Raw genomic sequence first — 21,996 nt, 5'->3', positions numbered from 1 at the left:
ATGCTGGTGGATGACTGGTGACTCTGGGCAGACAAGGAGAGGTGGTGGTGGTGGTGGGGAGGGGTGGGGGGGGCAACAGACGGAGAGTGGCGTAGAGGGTAGGAGAAATTTAGATGTAGAGAGAGACAAATGGATCAGGTGGATGAGACAAGATGAGAAGATGAAACGGAAGAACGGATGGAAGACATGAACAGAATTAAAAACAGAAAGATATGAAGGAATAAGTGAGGAGAGTGAACAGAGTTTGGTGTTAATATAAACCAGTTTAACTCCTTCATATCTTTAGCATTTAGACAGTTAAGCCTGTCATATAACACACAAGAACATTTATATACATTTTGTCCCTTACAACAAAGATAAAGTCCTGCAGAAAATATTTCCACTGATTTTTACAGTGTCCACTTTTTAAAAAATGTACAATGTATTGTCAGTGGTTTGGATTGTCTTACATTTAACACACAGCAGTGATGACAATGAGGACATATATGTTTTCTTATGGGTGCCACAGATATGCAGATTAGAAGTTTGCATCTTCCCACATGGGCATCATATACCATCTGTTTATTTATTGTACAAAAGGCAGCACTATTAATGCTATTGGTGTTATTCATGTTTGTCAGTGTCATGTCTTTGAAAAATATGTAGCCCTGTACGTTATCATTCAACTTATTTAACCTTGTAATGGAATTTTCCCATTTTAATGAAGTCATTTAGTCCATAAATGTGATGATGTAAACATAGTGATGTACATATGAGTAAAGTTAAGCGTAAAGTTGGGTTACAATTATCTGTCTAGTTATCAATATCCCACTGCACAGTTCCACTGATGCAGGAACTCAATGGCGCACAGTCAGTCTTCACAACATTGGGTTTTACATTTTACAAATCTATATCTATGATATATGCCAGGCCTATTTTTAATCAAAATGTCAACATATTTTGTCTCTCAGCAAACTTTATGAACCACATTCAACATTAGTTCCACAGTCCTGAAAATGAGGAGGATGTAATACATCCATCTGCAAACAAAGCTGAAATGAAAACGACTACTAGCTGAGGATATAAATTGCTAATCTGATACAGCATGTACAATGGCTCATGAAACTTAATTATATGTTGGCACAATATACGTGGATGTTACCTAACTAGGTGCCTCTGAGTGCAGTCCTTTAAAATCTGGAATATGTTCAACTAATAGATTCAAGGTGTTAGACGGCATTTGTTTAAAGCGAGAAGAATTAATTACACAGAAAGTCTTACATAGCACCTGCTGTGAAAGGTCAAAAAGATAAGTGACTGAGCAAACAAAGGTTTTGTTCGACAAATTTATAAATTCTGTGTAAGGGTGTCTAATAGGTAAGAGAGCAGAAAAATGACTAAAGAAATATACACGCAGGCGCTGCACAAAGACTACCATCATTGTAATGAATTCACATCATATATCAAATTATTGTCAAACTCCAACTAAGTGAAGTGATAATTGACACAAATGGAGCCTATGATGACAGTAATATAGGCAAAACAGTATTATCATCAGTTTTAACAATTAGGAATGAAACCTCAGACAGATGATATTCTGCATGACCTTCATAGGCCTCTTTTTTTCACATCATTATGTCTGCATTTACATCATTTCTAAAACAGGCTGTTGTTCCCAACCACATATAGAACAACCTTGCAAATGTAATTCTTAAATAATGGGAGTAAGTTGCTTATGGTATAGCTTCCCATCTTCCCTTGTGTTGGTGATAACTTGGCCTAACTCTAGCACCAATGTGTTTAATAATTTGATGGAGAGGGAGGGGGGGGCATATTTATTGGATTTAACTGTTTTGGGGGCTCTCTCTCCGTCAAATTGAGCCTGCACACCATTCTATAATTCCTTCTTATCGGCCAGAGGCTTTAGTTATTTACTTTAAAATGGACTAATTTCTTATTCCAGCGGAGGGGGGACCGGCCGCTGACTTGAACAGCTGCTTCATGACCCAAAAAACTGTCAGTCTTTCCCTGGAATAAATTGTGGAATGTTCCATTCCGCGGCGCGGGGGTGGTCGACGCTAGACAAGACCACGAATCCTCTTTGAAAATCTGCTTTCATCTCGTTTTAGTGAAACAAACACAATCATATGTATGTTTTGAGCTACATGGTTCTATTCGTGAGAGATCCAGTGAGGTTTCGAACCGATGTGGAGTAGACGTTTTCTACCGCTCACCCCCGCCTCTGAGAGCAGAGATTCGTGTAGGCTCATAGTAGAATCAATTCACAGAGAGGGCAGCTTGAAACCGGCCGCTCATGCCTGTGCGCTTAGTTTGGAGAGAGTGGCGTGTCGGGCAGCTTGGAGTTTAATAGTCCGGGTAGCATCCGTGCTGTATGTACATGTCTGTCTCTCCCCATGTGTACGTGCATGGCTGTTACGGCTGTAAAAGACTCAGAGACCGAGAGAGAAAAAGAGAGAGAGAGAAATGTGCTCGGAATTTAGATTTGACATGTTGTTAAATATGTGATTGAATCTTTGTTTAGGCGCAGCGGAGGTTTATGACAGATGTGGTGAAATAAAGTTTCAACCAAGTCCGCTTCTCTCTCTCTCTCTCTCTCTCTCTCTCTCTCTCTCTCTCTGTTCCTCTGTGTGTGTGTGTGTGTGTGTGTGAAATACAGCGACTGACACGGAGATGAAGAGTATGTGCGAGCATTTTTCCTTCCCACCCCCCCACCCCAAAAAATCTCTCAAACTTTTCACCGTGTCAAAACAGATCTGACACAGAAACACATTCATTTTGACACTTGTCACACACAGTTGGCGTGACTCAGATGGCTACAAAGTTGACAGGCTTCGTGCCCAGCTATACCTCTGTTATTTGTTCATGTGCACAAAGACACACGAGTGAGAAACATCTGATCCATCAGCACATTCAAAATTAAAGATTTGTCAGATTAAACCACCCAAATATTCACGATACTTCAGTGGGAGGTTTAATAACAAGATGGCCCAATATTTTTGTGTAAGGTGCAACATAAACATTGAAGTGTCACTTAATTCTTGCTATAATATTAGAAAATTTAAAGGCCAATTTACACATTCCCATTAAGGCGATTTCTCCTGCCTCTTGTGCAGTTTTATTTAACTTCTCATCCTCAGCTCACTCTCCTACACCGAGTACACACAGTAAAAACACCTCACATGTTCATCATTTTCTCTGAATTTAATCTTTGAGATAAATTATTCACAGATATACAGTACAATAGAGTGTCCAATCAATCCTCCTGATGAACTCTCCTTCTCCTTCTCTTAACTGTCTCTCCTCTCACATTATTCTGTTCATTTCCACAGTCAGACACGTGTGTGTGTGTGTGTGTGTGTGTGTGTGTGTGTGTGTGTGTGTGTGTGTGTGTGTGTGTCAGTGGTGGTGGCTTGTTTAATGCACTGCAGGTTGGCTCCTGCAGCAGGTCTGGCCAGATAAGAGCAGCACACAGCTTTCTGCTGGGAGGGAGAGAGAGGAGAGAGAGAGAGAGAGAGAGAGAGAGAGAGAGAGAGAGAGAGAGAGAGGGAAAGAGAGAGAGAGGAACATTGCCTCTTCACACACACATAAACCATTAAATTGTAATAATGGGGCCACCAGCACTCAAACTTGGATCCATAGCGCCCCCTGTGGGTGATTAATTGAGCCACAGCCAAAAGTGACAGTTTCCCTGTTGTGTTTGTGCACCCAGGCAGATTCAGCAACTCTCTTCTTTTACAGTGTGTGGAGGTGAAGGTCAGCAGGGCAGGAAGAGAGAGGAAAAGCACAAAAAGAAAGAGAGGGGATAAGAAAAAGGGCTGTAGGGAAAGGAAATTACCTGGAGCCACGGACATAGTAGTATTGTGGATACATAATTTTACATTTACATTTTTGTCATGTGGCAGACGCTTTTATCCTAAGTCACCTACAAGCGAGGCAAGACAGAAAGAGCCGTGGTACAAATTCTCAAGCACTGGACAGAAGTTGTTGTTTTTTTTTTTTAATGATTATTAAAGTAAGAAACAATTGGAAGCAGACAAGTGCATAAGAAATACCATAAACAAAGAGAAAGTAGTGCAACAATCAACAAATTGCTAAAAGGTTAAAACTACCTATTCTTCTAACTGCCTGAGGATGAGTTTACACTCTACAATTACACAGATTTTACATGATGGCTTTTTAAAGGCTGATTCTGATTTATTTTTTTAACTCAACATGTTTAAATGAGCCTTTTTCTGACAATAAATAAAACTTCAATCAAAAAAAAGCATTTCGTATTTCTCCTGAGAGCATGGGTGAGGACTTGTAACAACATTAAGATTATGATATGAGGAGATAACATTTTTTAATAGCTAGTCAAATGTTTTTAGGGTGGGTGGGGTTTCCCTGGGGGATCTCAGTATTTCTAAAATTATGACTACAACCCTGCTTGGAGCTGCCGTTGTGTGGCAGACACCCTTTGATGTAAAGGCTTCCTCCCAGCAACAGTGCCACACACTCCTGGCTGCAGGAAAACTGGATTAAACCAAGAATTGCTGAATGGTGTCCACGCACCGTTGTGTTCAAAGTGCGGCCTGAGCTCCCATCAGGTCATACAGAACATATCAGCTCATGTGATGTGCGTATGTTCTTTGAGCCTGAGCCTGCAAGGACCATAAAATCTCAGTTTATCTTCCCCTGCGTCAACAGAGAAAGACTGATTGAGGAAGACAGTGAAAAAGTGAGAGAACAAGGCCACATTTGCATTAAATGAGTCAATGTGTCAGCGTGAAAAGTACAATCCCTTCCTACTCCCTTTATTTTTTTTACACACACACACATATATCATCTATTTTTAGCAAGACCAGGTAGAGACAAGCACGAGAAACCCCCTACCTCTCTTTGTATCTCTCTAGCTTGTTATCAATGGGAAGCCAGCCGCTGCCAAACTCATTCACTGCACATGGAGCGAAGGCCGGCCCAGTCAAGTTACTGAAGTGGCACTACAGTCCGCAATTTTTCTCTCTTTACCTAAAGTGTCTGAATGTATGGCAGACAATCAGAGCTATGATAAGCCCTCCACACCTCCTGTGTGGTGGGTGAATAGGAAGTGAAACACACACAAAAAGCTTAAAGGAATCAACCTGGTGTGAGAAAACAACAGAAAGTCTGAAGATATTGTTCCAAAAAGTTTGTCTGTGCCAATTTCTCTCGATCCCCGTTGTCCAGAGAAGGAGGTTCCTTTAAAATTGCACTACTAAATTGAACTGAAGACTTGTATTATTGGCCATCATCTGTCCACACACACTTCATTGTTAATGGAAAGTGTCGGTGCTGCCTTCACTGGCAACCGGCAGCATCACACCTTCCGCACTTCACTTGAACTTTTTCTTGCCGCAGCATCACACGGTGATGTAAGGTAACAATCTTTTTGTAGAGAAACTTCTTTTCTTTGATTATGTGACACATCTGACAACAAGGAGGCATGTTTTGATATTTCTTTCTGTCTCTCTGTCTGTCTTTCACACAGCCAACCAGCATGTTATGCTAATTGGACACATGTACTTCAAGCTCTGTTGCAGTGCCCCCGTTCTGTGGTGTTTGATTATATATTCATTGTATCTGACCTGTTTCTGATGCCATGACGGAGAAGCCAAATTTTCCATCTGTGTTTCTTTTCTTTTCTTCTCTCTTCTCTGACTCAGTTTAACAACTTCATCACATTTTTTTGTCTCCTGCAGGTTAGAGCTGGTAGGTGCTTCATTTATTCTCCCAGCAGCAACATTTGCTCTCACTCGATGCTGAAGCTCTCATCTGTCTTATTTTTTTGTGCCCATTTTTCATTCCATTTTTCTTTTGGCTTAATTTATTTTGTGGTAACAAATGTCAACCATTCTTTTTCTTGACTATTTTGTCCATATCAGCTCATTCTGTAGTCTGTCATGGTACAATTGTAGTAAGAAGCAGATGTCTCTTGAATGAGCACAGTGAACATGAATCAGCTACACAACTGTCATGTTTGTCCAAGGGAACTTTCTCTTATTGATATTAAATTATATAAATGCACTTTGATGCAAAAACATGATTGTAAAGGTTAGGGTTAGGTGAACTCAAAACAAGGCTCATAATAAACTTCCTGTTGTGGTAGTTGGAGAATCTCTAAAACTATGCTGCCACCAAGTGGACCAAAGCATTTATTGCACATTTAGGATTTTAGTTTAGCAGCAAGGCGGGAAAAAGCATTAGGAAAGAGATTTCTCTGGTAGTATTTTAATAATTGATTTCTTTTAATAACAACTGCTAAATGTAACAAGATAAACTGAATGATCTGTACTATATGACCAAAAGTATATGGCCACTCGTCTACATACTTTTGTGTATGTTTCATCCCCTTAGATTCAGTGTAGGGAAATCTTAACGCTACAGCATACAATGATATTTTAGAGGTTTTTGTGGCACAAAGCCACATCCATATACACCTGTGGCTGAATAGGAGCAAATCCCTGCAACCAGTTTCTAAAATCTTTTGGAAAGCAGGAGAGTGGAGGCTCTTATAGCAATATCATAATGGTTTTGGAATGAGGTGTTCAACAATCACATATGATGTCATTTTCAGCTGTCTGTTTCTTTATTCTTATGCTTAATTAATTCTTATAAGACTGAACACACACACACAAATGCACACTTATGAGCATGTTTTTAATAAAAAACACTTCAGTCTCTCTTTATTTACAATGAAAACACTTTATTCATTATGTTGTAAGTATCATTTCATTGAAAATAAACAGACCAGTAAAAAGGAAACAATACAGTTTGAAATTCATATCATATTCCTTGTGATATACCTTCAGTTTGAACCAGCACAGATATGGATTGAATGGCTTTTTTATGATTCAGAGTCCTTTCTGTAAATCATGAGGATATTGTCATTCATTATTACACATTCTATCAATGCTTACAGTAAATAGTAACACAAAAAACCACAAGTCTACAGTAGAGTCGTGCCATACTGGCATGGGCGGTTAAGATAAACTATCGAAGCGTCACTTGCATGCACGGTTTATTGTCTACATAGCCTGGATTAAAAGAGAGCGTTACAGGACATCAAAAGCACTGAGAGGAAAACAGAAAATCTTCTCTAAGACTGTGCAACTCTGTTCAATAACAAAGATTTAAACGCTTTGCAATTTCACATTGTTACAGAGGTTATCCTTCAGTATGTGCTCCTGGGACATACAAAATAGTCAGCTATTTGAAAGCACATGGCACATTTAACAGCTAAGAACTTTAAGTGATATAAGAGCAATAATATGATAATAATAATAATAATAATACAGTAATAGGTGCAATCTCCCCTCTATGTGTCTCTTTCCAATCTGTGTTACAATGTATTTTACAGACAGATCAATTACATTTGTTTGATGAATTGACTGTACATGGCACTTCAATAACATAATTTGCTAACTTGTGTCGAAAATTCTGAATAAATAAAGAATGAAATAATGTTTAATTCTTGCTCATTCTAAGACAGAGCGTCCAGTTTTGACTCCTTTACTGGGTTTTCAATATGTTCCTCATAAATGAATGTATGCTGTTTGTAGATGCAGACGTGCACACAGACACACAGAGGAATACGGTGACACTGTTTTAGTTTTTTTGAGAAAGTATGTTTTTCTGAACTTAGTGAGAATGGGTAGCTCACCTGAGAATTATTTCACGGTGTGAAACCTGATTCTCAATTTCTAGACCACTTTTGCAGACAGTATTACTAAACAGATGACAATGCAGGATATGTAAACTTGAGCTTAAGTATCTTTTCCCTGCAGCGCTCACAAGAGTGCTCTCAAAGTGTTTTGCTCATCTTTCATTCATCTTCCTTTCCTCTCTGACTTTTCTTCGCTCTCAGCCATTAATTAATCCAAACTCTCTGTGAGAATGAGGAAAATTTCATCTAAAATGAATCTTAGCTTCTTTTGTGCACATTAGACATGAAAAATTATGTGAAAGCTGTAATCCATCCTCTCTCCTTGTCTCTCACCGATGTGGCTCTGAGACAGGAGCACTAAGTTACAACTGTCTTATCAATTAGCAATGTACAGGCTGATCAATAAGGATACATTTGTATCTGAGGATGGACTTTAAGAAATCTGAACTGTACAAGCAAATGAAACGCATGACAGGCGTCGCTAACTGAGAAGCCCGTCTGATCAACACAGGCTAGATGTTTCAGTAAGATAATTTTTAATGACGGGACCATGCTCTTAAAAATATGTTTTTAAAAATTCTGGTGACTGAGTGAGTCGGTTGATGTGTTTGTTTCATCTCTTTCACTGACGGGCCACAGATTTTTAGACAAAGTTAGCCTGGGAAACAAGACAGCTGCTCTCCCACCGGTACCTTCTAAACACAAGTTTTGTTGAGGTCAACTTTCACCGGCAGCGGCCCCGCCTCCTGGCTCTCCTCTGACTGTTTGACGGCGACGGCAATCACAGGACTCAGATGGTATGGGTTGACTTTGTGGGCATTATCCAGAAACTCTTTATCTCCATTGATACTCAGCTGGAAAGACACAAGAAGGAAAAAAAGTAATAACAGTGAGGAAATAGGAACCAAGTTCACTCACACATACTGTACCTCAACCTGCAGTACCTCACTCCACCTTGTCTCGACATTCATTCAGCAACGACAGAGTCAACAGTCAGTTTAAACCTTTATACGGTTGCATAAACAGACAGTTCCAATCATGATTTTGTGTAGTGTTGTAATTTCAAAGTCCCTTCTCTCAGACCAGTTGGAATTAATAGGATGCGCATGTTGCCATGGTAACCCAGAGTCTTTGATACAAGTATACAATCAATAAATCAATCGATCAAGTTTATTTGTCACATGTAATCTTATAAGGTACAATCACAGTGAAATGTAACCCCACCAGTTCCTTCAATTTGTGCCTTAAAAGAGTTTAAATAGAATAGGAATAGTAATAAATATATGTGTATGATTGGGGGGGGCAGTCTTAGGAAGTGACCTCATTTAGGATCCTAGGGGCCTGACGGTAGAAGCTCTTCCTGAGCCTCTCAGTGCTGGCCCGGTGTATCCGGTACCTTCTTCCTGACTGCAGCAGGGAGAAAAGGCTGTTATCCGGGTGGTTGGGTTCCTTGATGATTCTCCAAGCCTTATTCTCACAGTGCCTCTAGGCAGGGTAGAGCACCGCCTATTGTATGTTCAGCCAAATGAACCACTCGTTGCAGGGCCTTGTGGTCCTGTTTGGTGCTGTTTCCGTACCAGGTAGTGATGTTCCCTGTCAGGACACTCTTGATGGGGCAGGAGTAGAAATTCCTCAGTATTTGAGGGGATACCCAGAATTTCCTTAAGCTTCTGAGGTAAAGCAGTCTCTGCCTTACCTTTCTCAAAACTGAGTCAGTATGCAGCACCCAGATCAGGCCGTTGGTGATGTGGACTTGAAGCTGTCTACCCTCTCCACTGACGACCCGTTGATATTAAGGGGGGAGTAGCTCTTTCCCTGCTTCTTTCCAAAGTCCACTATCAGCTCCTTAGTCTTGCTGACATTCAGGAGTAGGTTGTTGTCCTGACACCAGTGGGTCAGGTCCTCTAATTCTTTCAGGGAGGCCTTTTCATTGTTATCTGTTATCAGGCCCATCACAGCTGTGTCGTCAGCAAACTTGATGATGGTGTTGGAGTTGATTGTTGGAGGGAACTATGGTGTTAAACGCTGAACTGTAGTCAATGAACAGTAATCTCACAAAGCTCCCTTTCTTGTCCAGGTGAGATAGGGTGGTGTGGAGGATGTGTGCTATGGTGTCTTCCATTGATCGGTTGGGACAGCAGGTAAACTGTAGTGGGTCCAGTGTGCTGGGTAGTGAGGAGCAGATGTAATCCTTGACCAACCGTTCAAAGCACTTCCTCACCACAGAGGTGAGTGCAACTGGGTGATAGTCATTCAGTTCACTTTTTTTCTTGGGCACATGAATGATGGTGGACTTCTTGAAGCTCGTGGGTATGACAGACAAAGCCAGGAACAGGTTGAATATTTTTGTGAACACTGGTTGGTGCTAGTTGGTCAGCACAAAGTTTGAAGACCCACCCACTGATACTGTCTGGTCATACTGTTTTCTTAGTGATAGTTGTCAAAGAGGATAGATAGGAACAGACAGTACTGAGTGGTTTCAGTGATGTGAGGAGGAGACAGAAGTTTTATTTGTATCACAATTTTTCATGTATCTGTGGGAACTGTGTTCATGTGCTGATTTTCACTGCATAAACTAAGAAGCTGAGTAGAATATTGCACTGAAACCAACTGATGTGCACAGCAGCACTTCGAAATGTCATGGAAATTTTACTATGACCTGGTGCTGCAGCATAAGATCTAGACGAGGTCATTATAATGAATCTGGGGAGCCATAACTGGTGTTTGATGTGTGTCATTCAAATGAGAGATGGAAAATATCTTCAAATGGTTGTAAAGGGACTCAATAAACTGAGAGAACAGACCTTCATATAGCATGCTTGTTGATGTGCATCAAGATCCTGAGAAGAAACAGATATCAATCATTACTCTGAATCCCTCGCAGAATAAAAGTGGATTTCTTTCTGTACATTTAGTTGTATGGAGTAATTAAAGCAAGTAAAACATGAATAAAAAATTAAAAGGTTTGTGTTGTTCTGGAAAAATCCATAAAACAAAAACACGGGTGCACAAAATCAACACCACACTGACAGATTTAAGCTGACAGACCTGAATCTAAGTTCCTCTTCTCCTCTAAGTCATCGCTTCTGTCATATGTGCATTTGTGTGCATTTGTGCGCAATTGTGTGTGTGCTTTTCTGTGTGTGTACCTGCGTCTTGATGTGCTGCTCTGGTGCAGTGACAAGGCTGGCACAGCTGAGCCACAACATGACCATAATGGACAGGAAGAGACAGGCCGCTAAAATCCACCGCGGGAGACCTGAACGTCTGGAAAAACAGATGAGCAGAGGAAAGAGACAACAAGGTGGATGAAATTGAATTATTAGGTGGTCATTAAATATAACGTCCTTGAATCTAAATAGAGGTGTGAACAACACATTGCACACAATCACTTTACAACAAGATTTAAATGAAGTTTTAAGAGCCAAACCAGAGTTTTTGCATGTTGTTACCTATTTACTGCACATTCCACCTACTTTTACTTCTTTTTCTAATGCATGCAATAATGTTTTAGATCCCCGATTGTGTTTTTCCTTCCAACCAGGCAGATGTTAGTTTCCTTTACGTCAGTATGGTAATAAAATCAGCTTTCAGAGACATGAAACTCCACTGAGTAAGATGATTCATTTCAATGAATATCATGTCTAACTTTGTTTCTGTCAGAGTTACAATGCAGATTGATTTGAAAAGCATGCATTGCACAGTGATATTATAACTCTGACAGTAATAAAAGCAGACATGATGATCACGGTGATGGATCACCTATCTCCATTAAGTTTCAGGTCTCGGCAAGTTGATTTTCATAATGACTTTAAACTGCCTGGAAGGAAAGAAATCAGACTAAGAACATGTGTTTTTTTTTAGAAAATGATTGACAGTAATATAAAGTACAGTACCAGTCAAAAGTTTGGACATGTTTTCTCATTTGAGTGGTTCTACCTTTCATATTTATTTTTATATTTATTTATACTGATTAATACTCTCTGCAGGGTAACTCCAGCTCACCTTGACATGCAGCCTAGAAAGTCGTGCTCAGCTGTGGGGTCGTCTGTGCGCTGGACAGGATGCTTCCCTTTACCTCCTGCTTTGGATGCTCCCTTCTCGCCATGTCCTCTCACACCTGTTAATTGTGTTTTTTCATTGAATAAAACAGATTTTAGTTGAATGACTATCAGTTTTATTGCAGCACTTGACAACAGGATAATGAGCATACGTGTGCCGCCATAGTTATACCCATATAAATGTGTGCATGCACAGTAGTGTGTGTGTTGTGTATACAGTATGTTCTCACCATGAGGTCTCTGGGTGTGAGAGTGAACCTGAGGCCAGGGTTTGTCAGCCACGTTGGATCGAGGGGCCTGCAGCTCGGGCAGAGAGTACTCCATCTCTGGCTGGCTCTGAGGAGAAAACACAACAAAGACACTCAGTGATCCCATCATGGAAGCAATTATAGCGCAGTAGTTCACCAGCAGAACAGACAGGTAAGAGTCTGTTTAACACTGTGAGATCAGATCACAGAGGAGCTCCAACTAAGATTAGTTGAGTGGGAACAAAAAGAAACATCAGGAGATGAATCAGCGCAAAAAATGAAAGAGAGAGAAATGAAAGAGAGACAAACAGAAGATTTCTGTTTTACATTTCCAAATGGAGCACAACTAACCTGCATTAAAGGAATAGATTGACATTTTGGGAAATATACTTATTTGCTTTCTTGCCGAGAATGAAGATCGATACCACTCCAATGCATTAACAATGGGGCTGGTGCTGGAGCCTGTTTTAGCATAAACACTGGCAGCAGGAGGAAACAGCTAGCCAAAAAACAAAATGTAAAAAGCACAAGTTGTGGTTGAGGTTTGTGTATGTATTAAACAAATAAGATATATTATGTTAATTAGTGAGTTTTAGAAGTGCCAGTGGACCATTGCACAGAGCTAGGCTAGCTTTTGCCCCCTGTTTCCAGTCTTTGTACTAAGCTAAGCTAACCAGCTGGTGGCTGTAGCTTCATTTTTACTGTACAAATATGAGAATAGTATGGTTTTCTCATCTAACTCTTAAACTTAAATAAGCATATTTCTCAACAATTCCTTTAACACCACATGATTTGTAAAAATCAACTGATAGACTGATAATAAGTAGTATTTTCGTCACATTTGATTTAAGGATTGACTTCAATTACACCTAAAAGTGAGAGTTGTTGAGTAAAGTAGCTGATATTCACTTTATGTTACAATAAAGTCAGCATTAAAACCGGAGTTAAGTTGACTTTAAGTAAAGCATTAACACTCAGTTGACACTTGGTTCTTTATTAACCTTTCTAAATCCAACTCAGGAAACCAGGAATTCTCTTTTTGTTTGCTCTGCTCCACAGAGAGGTCAGAGGTCAGGATCACCTAAACATGTATGACCCTGGAACTGGTAGGGATTCAGACTTTAACTCATGGATAATTCAGCCAAGTAACACAAGGTTTTGAGTCTGAGTCATTCCATGTACAGTTTGCCAAATGGCAACACAACAAGGAACTAAATGTCTCACAATTAATACTGTGAACAGTAGCGAAAGGATAACTGTTCTGTCTAATTTGAAGTATTAAATATTGTAGCATAATTTCAACAAATTGCCTTGAAACAAGTGATTCTGATCCTTGTTTTTAGCCCGCTCAATATGTCTGAGTGTCTTTCTCACCCACCCAAATCAGTTAAATGAAACAAAAACCCTTGAACTGGGACGGCACCTCTGAAAAATGCTTTTAAAACAAGTGCAACACACACACACACATGCACACACACACACACACACACACAGCCTGCTGTCAGTATTTGCACTGTTTTGTGTTTCATTATGTGCGCCGTGTTTTTGGCTCCCCTGGAGAATTCATTAAAAGAGGATTTTGGTTCCTCACTGCTGACCCTTCCTCCACTACAACAGCGGCTGTAGTCAGTTGTAACAATACTATTGCTGGCCTCAGCAACAACACACACACACAGACACACACACACACGCCTATTTAGCACAGTAAAGTATATCCCACTGCAGTAGTGTCAACCTCCCAGTATTTATCGACTCTGACACTAGATAAATGGACCTGGAAATCTCTTGCTGTGTCCCACACTTTAATGTGAAACCAGCTAAATTCATTCTCAGTTTCATTCATTCTCATTACTTTACTTAGGAAGTGATTGATCTCTTTGCTACTGAATGATTTAAATTGCTTGTCCAGCATAACAAAACACTGCAACACAATGTAGTCGACTCTGGACACAAGGCTTGCTGGTTGGTTAGTTTGCTTCCAAAAAACACTTGCAATCCTCCAAACCTCTGCTGTTGAAAAAGTGATTTCACAACCGGGTTTATTACCCCTTGCAGGCGATGATTTCTGACAGAGTGCATTGAAACCAGATGCAGCGCCAGTGTGAAGGTTTTGGGGGACGAGGGCACATATGGGGGGGGGGGGTTTCATTGGCTGCAGACCGAAGAGATCTAACCATCAGAATGAGCAGAGCCTGATGTGCATCTGTCATGCATTATGAGAGGGAACGCAAAAAGGTGCTCTGGTTCACAGAAAGAAAGCAGAGGAGAAAGAAAAGAGGGTGCGGTTTGAGAGTTCAGACACATCTCAGCCATAAAGAGAGAGAAAGTTTCAGGTGGAGGAGTGGTGGATGCAATTAGACAGAATCTTACGACCCTTATTTGGTTTTGGAGCTGGCCACAGTCTGTTTGTGTTGCTTTTAGGAAGATCACAGGGTGGAGACAAATTAATGTGCGCACCTAACGGAAAAGAACTGTACTCAGTGTTAATCACAATTGCAAACACTGACACATGGGGTTAATGGGTCAAAAGGTATATCTGAAGCTCCTTTTAATTGTTAATTTTGGTTCAAACACACAAAAGCTGCAGGCAGACCAGTATGTTGTAGACACACCTATTTATGGCAATGTATAAGACATGTCAGCTGGTGTGGGAAAAAGGCCTACAATCTGAACTTTAATTACAGCACCCCCATGTGGGCAATTGAGACCAAATCACATGAGGACATTCATTATATTTTATATTTCTAGTAAGTGCAATGTTATAGGAAATTGACAAAAATGATAAAAAAAAATGCTTCAGCTTAAACTAGAGTAAGTTGAAAACACGCTGACTCACATTTCAGTGTAGCATCATAAGTCAAAGTCACACTCCCTTCAAACACTGTTTGTATTGCTGGTTCTCTCTGCTCCATTCGGGGGGTTCCTTATTTCTTTAAAATTCATTCCGGCAGAATGACTAATGCAATTGTCAAGAAGAAGCAGGCTGAGGTAGAGACTTTTCTCTCGGTATTCAGTCTTACACTAAGTTCAATTTGTTCTGCAGGCTAGCTCGCTAACACTTCACAGCTCGGTCTTTAATTGACTCACTTTTGTTCGGGACACTCTCACGCTGTTGCATTATCATGGGCTGATTTGTGAAAATAACAAGATGGTGGTGAGACATGGAAAGACTGAGGCAAAAGGCTGTGTTGCACCAGTATTTTCTCAAGATTACAAGTTTTCTATGTTTTTCCCTCCTTGGGGAAAAACCTCAGTCATGACCTAAAAGCAACTTACTCCACCCTTATAATCTGAACTAACTGCTGCCCCTGACTGGTGACTGGTAGCTCCATGATTGTTTTTATGATGCGTTAGGCTGCACACAACTAATAAATCTCACAACTTGAGGTCACACAAGCACACATATGGGTGCATATAGCCAGTCAGCTCATTGTGGATATCCACATAATTTGTATTGGAGGCAGCGTTGGCTTGTCCCCCCCACCCCCTCTGCTGTCCCTCAATTTAGCTGGACTTTTTCTGTTGTTTCAACACTTTGAGAGTCAATCTGTCAAGTTGGTGGAGGTTTGCCAGCTGCCCACTAAACACAGGCCTGATAGTCCTCACACAGCCGCGTGGAGCCCAGCTTCCCCTTGCTGCTTCAGCCTGCCTGTCACTGCCATAAAGAGCAAACATCCATCACCGAGTCCAGAAGAAATGTTGGTAATTTCACGTTCTGTGGCTGCTGCATCTCTATATGAGGTGGCGCTTCCAAGCCTGAACACGGCTTCTTATACCTGGTGACGCATTTCAGCATATAAAAGAGTCCTCTGTTACACAGAAGCCCTTCTGTATGGGTTAGGGTGCATAAATACTGTAATTTCCCACAGAGCCCTTTAATTATGTAGCTAAAAATGCCATCAAAGTCACGTTGTCCAAACGGGAAAACCCCTGACAGGGATGCAGATTTTTGACCAGTTTTTGAATTTGGAGGATATGGTTGGGCAGTCTGTTGGTTAGACAGACCAAACCTTATTATAGCTTTAATGTATAGGTGGTTTACGGTATTGACTTTAGCAATACGTTCATAAATTCAACTAGGAAGCTCTCTGTAAGCGCATACTTCTGCCAAACCTCATAATTTGGTATTTCAATAATAGAAAATGTGAAGAAATGTTTAACTGCATTTGGATCCAGATCTGCATGAAAACACTCAAAGTGACAGATAGTGAAGAAGTTCAAATAGTTCATGAGAGAGTTGTGAAAATGTTGCAAAAAACTAAAATCCTAAATAAACACAGCAAAAAAAAAACAACCTATGACATAACTTTCAATTAAATTTCACTAAAATCAGTTCACAGTTTTTGAGTTATTAAACACAAACTTCAGGGGTCAAAAGGCCACGACATGGACTAGTCTGTCAGGTCCATTCAGTTCATCTTCTCAAAATCCAAAAACTACTTCTGGATATTTATTTGGCATAACTTTTTTCTCCAGTGCTGTCCACTCTCTTTTAAATCTTGCAGTGCGTTTCCGTTCCTGAGGCGAGCTCGCCATAGCTAGCCCTGCCGGTTATCAAATATGCATGGTGCTGGGGGTAGTGACATAATTTAAAAGGACATTTATAAACCATTAAAGTGCTGGGGAAAAAAACATGTTTGCGGTGCTCTGAATTCAACCACCGTGTCCGCAGCCTGCTGTGCGCCCTTGCTCACTCAACCTTCACAGATGCACTGACTCTAAAATGGGCAGTGAGATGTTTTGGCGGCGACCCAAGCTCTATGGAACCATATAGCAGAGGATATATTTCACAATCTTAACAGGATGGAGTTGCTGTTGGCTAAACTAATAATCTATAACAATCTACTGGCTTGGTTTTAACCTCCCATTAAAAACACAAGACATGAAACACACTGTAGATATCAATTTTATCATTTTGCATTATCAGGACTCAGCGGGCCAGAATATATTGTACGTGTAAAGCAATTTCAGTGTTTCAGTGTCCCTTTACTGCAGAGCACTTATACTCTCAGAGCAACATCTGACTCACTGCTGATATTCAGAAGGATGAGGTGAAATGAGGTGAAAAAATGTCTGCAGTTATACAGCTAAATTGGCCCCACATGTAAAAGATGTGCCACAACATTTTATCCTCTAATGAATTTAACAATATCATATAACAGCTATTTAAAACCAACTAGATTTACACAATTGTGTTGTAAACGGATCTTTGGGTTTATTGCATTTGTTCACTGTTAAGATTTCTCACTTTTAAATGATTTACATTTTGTAAAGACAAAAAAAAAGCTATAAATAGGTAAATTTCTGTTTTATTTTTTGGCAACACTTGTGTACAGAAGTCAACGCTTCTGTGTTACTGCGCTGTACTTCTCAGAGATCAGTTCTCAGCCTATTTTCATGATTTTTGTGATTGAGGTTTGGTTGAATGTAGGTGGAATTCTTTTGGTTTTGGGTTCAACCCTTTCTGCTCATCCCAAACGCAGTTTTTCTTATATATATTATTACAAACAAACTGCTGCCAGAAACATTACAACACATCACATCCAGCTAATTAAAAAGCTTTCAAACATCATTCAGTTTGATTCACAATCAGGTTAGATAAATTGTCAAAAGAGAGCAGGAGAACTAACATTTGTATGAACATTTTACAGCTTTTAACTTGAACAATTTTACGTTTTTGTCAAAGACAACTATTCAAAGTCCCAAAGATAAAAAGCCTGCATGTTCTGGACAAACACTTAGTCAGGTCTTACCTGAAAAACCACAACCTTGCCATCATCCGCCTGCAGGTAGAAGGTCCAGGTGGAGGAGATGAAACTCTGGGCAGAGCTGACGATGTCATTGCACCAACTGGACACGGCCTCCATCACAGAGGGGGGCTTGGGGCGGAGAGTCATGGCCCTGAGCTACAGAGGGGAGAGCACCATGTGTTCTTAATAGCTTTATTGGTATCTAAACAACAAGTCACTTTGGCTCTTATACCTCCATTTAATTGTGTGTGCAGTCACACAAATGACTGCAGAGTAGCATCTCTCACCTTCCTCCTCTTGATCTCAGGTTCAGAGGGTTGGCTGGCACAACCGGTGCTGCAGGCCTCCTGCTCCAGCAGCTTAATATATGCCTCCTGGCAGGCTGGAGAGAGAGAGTGGATGGGGGGACAGTTGTGTAGCATGATGGAAAAGAGTGAAAAGAGGAGGAAGAAGAAGAACAAAATGGAGTGGGCACAGAGCTCTACAGTCCAAGTAGAGAGAAAGAAAGAAAACAGGTGCAGGCTGTTTATGTGGGAAGACATATAAAGATGCAAGGGAGAAAGTGTATCTGTTGGCCCCTGCGGAGACAATTCACTCCATGCTGCCGTTATTGAAACAGGGGGCAACGGGGCATCTGCTGTCTGGACGGCAAATCACATCATTGATTTCCAATACAGCAGTCTAAACTGGGCGAACAGCCTCAAACACCCAGAAAATACCAACTGAGTCTGCCAGTTCTCCTTGATATCAGTGAGAAGAAAGGAAAATGTTTAGCAGAGCTGCTGTGCTCAATAGTTTGATGTTGAAGTACTGGAGATCCGTGGGAAAACAATCGAACATCTAAATATCTTTTTTGATTTCATCTCAAATAATGTTTTGCTTCAGTATATTCAGTCCTAAGCAAAGGTTTTTAAAGGAGTGGAAATATTTATGAATGAAATGTATTTAATGTCTTATCGACGACCTGCACCTTCAAGGTTTAAAGACACCATCCAAGTAGAAATTACTGGGATAAGAAGTTGAACCTGCACATCATGTTGCACTTAAGTTGTAATTCATGATATTTGACTTCATGTAGATTTTACTTCTATGAGGATTCAGCCCATTGATTGAGGCCTCAGCAGCTTGACCTTTGGCCTCAGCCACCTCAGCAGCAAGACTGTAAGACCACAAAACTCATTTAAACAAACAAAGAGTGTAACAGACAGATCGGGAGACTGACTCACCTCCCTGACACTCCTCCCTGCTGGTGTTGAAGCCGGCGTTGCCATTGACGAACTGACAGATGGAGTAGAGGCGACAACCACGGTGACAGGCGTTCATTATGGAGTCCTAACAGCCAGCCAGGCCAGAGAGAGAAGAGGGAGGAAGAGACAAGGAAAAGAAAGTGGTGGGGGGGAAGGGATAAAAAAATTAGAGATGTCTCCTACACTCTCGGATAAACTCAAGATAACCTTGTTTGAAAATATTACACAGATGGGTTACGGCATCTCTTAATGACACAGTGCAGCTGTTATATTACAGCCTGTCATAAACAGTTGATAAGAAGCTTTCATTTACTGCAAAGAAGCAAAAACAAGCTGCATCAAACTTGTGCAAGAAAATGTGGTAGTGAGAGAGAAAAGTGAACATTACTGCACTTCCTCTTGTCACAATGCCTCAATTCTCACAGCAAAATAAGGAAACAGCGCCCTCTGGTGCCTTCTCCTGGAACAGGAGACACAAAGAGATTCCCCTGACCGCGACCATGAAGGGTTTATTACAGCTCTGTGCTTGTCATCGTCTTTACTGCGCTTCCCTGTTGACTTACAGGGAGGAGAGAGAGAGAGGTGTTTATCCCAAACCATGACACGATACCTTATAGTTTGAAGGCTGTTGTTTATACGACATTTGCATGCAGTTATTCTCCAGTATAACAGGTCTAAACATACAGTAAGCCGCTAGTTTTCAATCACAGTCTTCACCAGTGTGTTAAAGCAGGTGACTGTGATCCGCTTTGCAGCAAAGCTCTCTGCTCCTACTGCCCTGCAGGATGTCTGAACCACACCTGAAGGCAGCAGAGCAGCAGCAGGAGGAGGAGGAGGAGGAGGAGGAGGTGAAGGTGGTGGTGGGAGGAAAAACATCCGATGCTGGAAATCTATAGCAACTCGGCTCTAAGCCACAGTTAAATTCACACATCTACCGTCCATCCTGGCCTTGTCTGAGCAGGAAGATGCTGCACACTTGTCCAAAAACATCATTGTTTCATGTTTCACAATATTCTCCCTGATCATCCACAGTCTGCGTTACGCCTGGCTTTAATTGTGAATTAAATTATCAACATTTGGTGCTTCTTTTTTTTTTTACAAGTGCATCTCGAGCTGAGCTGAAAGCAGTTCACTTCTTGGACGAGTCTTAAGGTGTAAAAGAAATTGAGCTGCATCCATTTTTTTCGGCCTAATTGTGTGCCGTAGCATCCGAAAGGATGCAGCGAAAAATAGGAGCCAGCATGGTGCCTGTCATTACGCACAGACCTGAACACATTTCATTTTAAAACAGAGGCTTCTTTTCGATGCGGAATACATCGTGTTGTCACTGTGCATTTCTTTGCATGCGCTGAAATGTCGGATAGCAGGATAGCTGTCAGCTGGTTGCTGATAATGCGCTTCCTGCAGACAGCCTACGTTACAGTAAGAGAGAAACAACTTACTTTAGCGGGGCTTTTGTTTTTGATGGTGAGCTGGCATTGCTTTTTGCAGTAATTGATGTCGCCCAGTTGGTTGTCAAACAGATCCGAGGACGCCGCCGCGAGCCCAGCGAGAAGCACCGAGAGCAGGGCCGAGAAGCCGCACATCCTGCCGCAGAGCCGGAGCATCTCAAACCCTGAAGAGAGGAGCGGAGAGTCGAGCTTCAACCAGCACTGAGCTCCCTTTGTGGCGGCGCTGCTGCTGCTGCTGCTGCTGCTGCGGCTGCTGGTGGTGGTGCTGGTGCTGGTGCTGCTGCTGGTGGAAGTGGTGGTGGTGGTGGTGGTGTGGATGCTGCTGCTGCCTCAGCCCGGGTCCTGTCTGCTCCGCTCATCCGCTTCTGATCGTGGCGTCACGCGCATCATCATCATCATCACGCACCGCACACACACACACACACACACTGCCCCCCCCCTTCAAACACACACACACACACACACACACACGCACACACACACACACACACACACACACACACACACACACACACACACACAACTTGCAGGCTTCACTGCAGCGCATAATGTAGATGTGATGACATTCATAAAAATGTAGCAGATAGTTGGCCGAGCAGCGGATGGCAGATGTCCAACTCGGAACAGGCAGATGGGCCATTTGTTGCGGTATTGATAGTTCATGAGCAATCAATTATCAGTTGAATGTAAAGATCCTGCTGGAACACATGTAGGCCACAACTGCTGCTGTGGAGAAACGAGCCAATAACTGATTAAAAACCACTTTATGAAGTGTGTTTATGAACACTTACTTTGTCATTGTTTAATTGTTTGTTTGTGATGCAGTCTAACTTTGCTTGGAAAAGTGCCACACACACTTTTAACGTGATGACAGTGATTATTAATATTATGAACACATAATCAGGAACAACATATGGTGTATCAAGAACTGAATTCCTTTCTTTCAGACAGCTGCCAGTACAGCTCAGAGTTGAACAACAGAAGCTGCATCATATGTACAATGTTATCAATGGAAATGCTCCTCAATGTGTGATCATGTAAAGTCCCTCGAGTAAATGTTCCTCTTTTAACACTGTGTTCCAGTTGTTAAAAATGAAAGAGGCTTATAGAAGTGAGGTCAGGACTTATTTATGGAATAGAGTCTCAGATTTATAATAAAATCTTCAGTGACATTTTAACTTCAGCTTTTAAATGGCCTTCGTTGTACACAGGAATTTTGATGTGGGTGTATTTTTATTATTTAAACCGTGGTGATGTGTTTTGGGATTTTTAGTTTTATGTTAAATGTCTTGTGCTCCTTCATGTTTCTTTGTCTTTTTAACATCTTGGGACCACATTGGAGAAAAAAAGTGTTTTCAGTTTGATATGTTATCCTTTCAATTTTGTTTTTGTGTCTGTAATCCATAAGTAAATCATATATATTCACTTAAGAAAAAGCAGTTATACTGTAGACAACAACAGTTTAGAAATACTCAGTTACAAGTCAAAGTAAAGAATTCTAAATATTACTTATAGCTTCAGTAAGAGTGTGTCAGTATCAGCTAAGTTCAGTATCAAA

The 21,996-nt window shown here is 41.0% G+C and overlaps 1 protein-coding gene across 2 annotated transcripts; it reads right to left on the bottom strand.

Annotated features, from left to right (window-relative positions):
* Nucleotides 1-6,696: 6,696 nt before the first annotated feature.
* Nucleotides 6,697-21,881, bottom strand: tmem59l (transmembrane protein 59-like). 2 transcript variants are annotated; one of them, XM_067597232.1, is made up of 9 exons: nt 20,430-21,881; nt 18,967-19,072; nt 18,028-18,122; nt 17,744-17,896; nt 11,973-12,078; nt 11,687-11,801; nt 10,831-10,948; nt 10,486-10,521; nt 6,697-8,535 (listed from the first exon to the last, which is right to left on the bottom strand). In XM_067597232.1, the coding sequence occupies exons 1-9, from the start codon at nt 20,592-20,594 to the stop codon at nt 8,377-8,379; spliced, it is 1,053 nt and encodes a 350-aa protein (XP_067453333.1). In that variant the 5' UTR covers nt 20,595-21,881; the 3' UTR covers nt 6,697-8,376. The 2 variants fall into 2 exon arrangements, with proteins under 2 accessions (XP_067453333.1, XP_067453334.1); XM_067597233.1 differs by lacking the exon at nt 10,486-10,521 and having other exon boundaries at nt 20,430-21,877.
* Between the last annotated feature and the right edge of the window lie 115 nt (nt 21,882-21,996).

The sequence above is a fragment of the Thunnus thynnus genome, chromosome 8 (genome assembly GCF_963924715.1).
Source record: "Thunnus thynnus chromosome 8, fThuThy2.1, whole genome shotgun sequence".
Lineage (NCBI taxonomy): Eukaryota > Metazoa > Chordata > Actinopteri > Scombriformes > Scombridae > Thunnus > Thunnus thynnus.
This window is presented reverse-complemented; position numbering and strand designations above follow the sequence as displayed.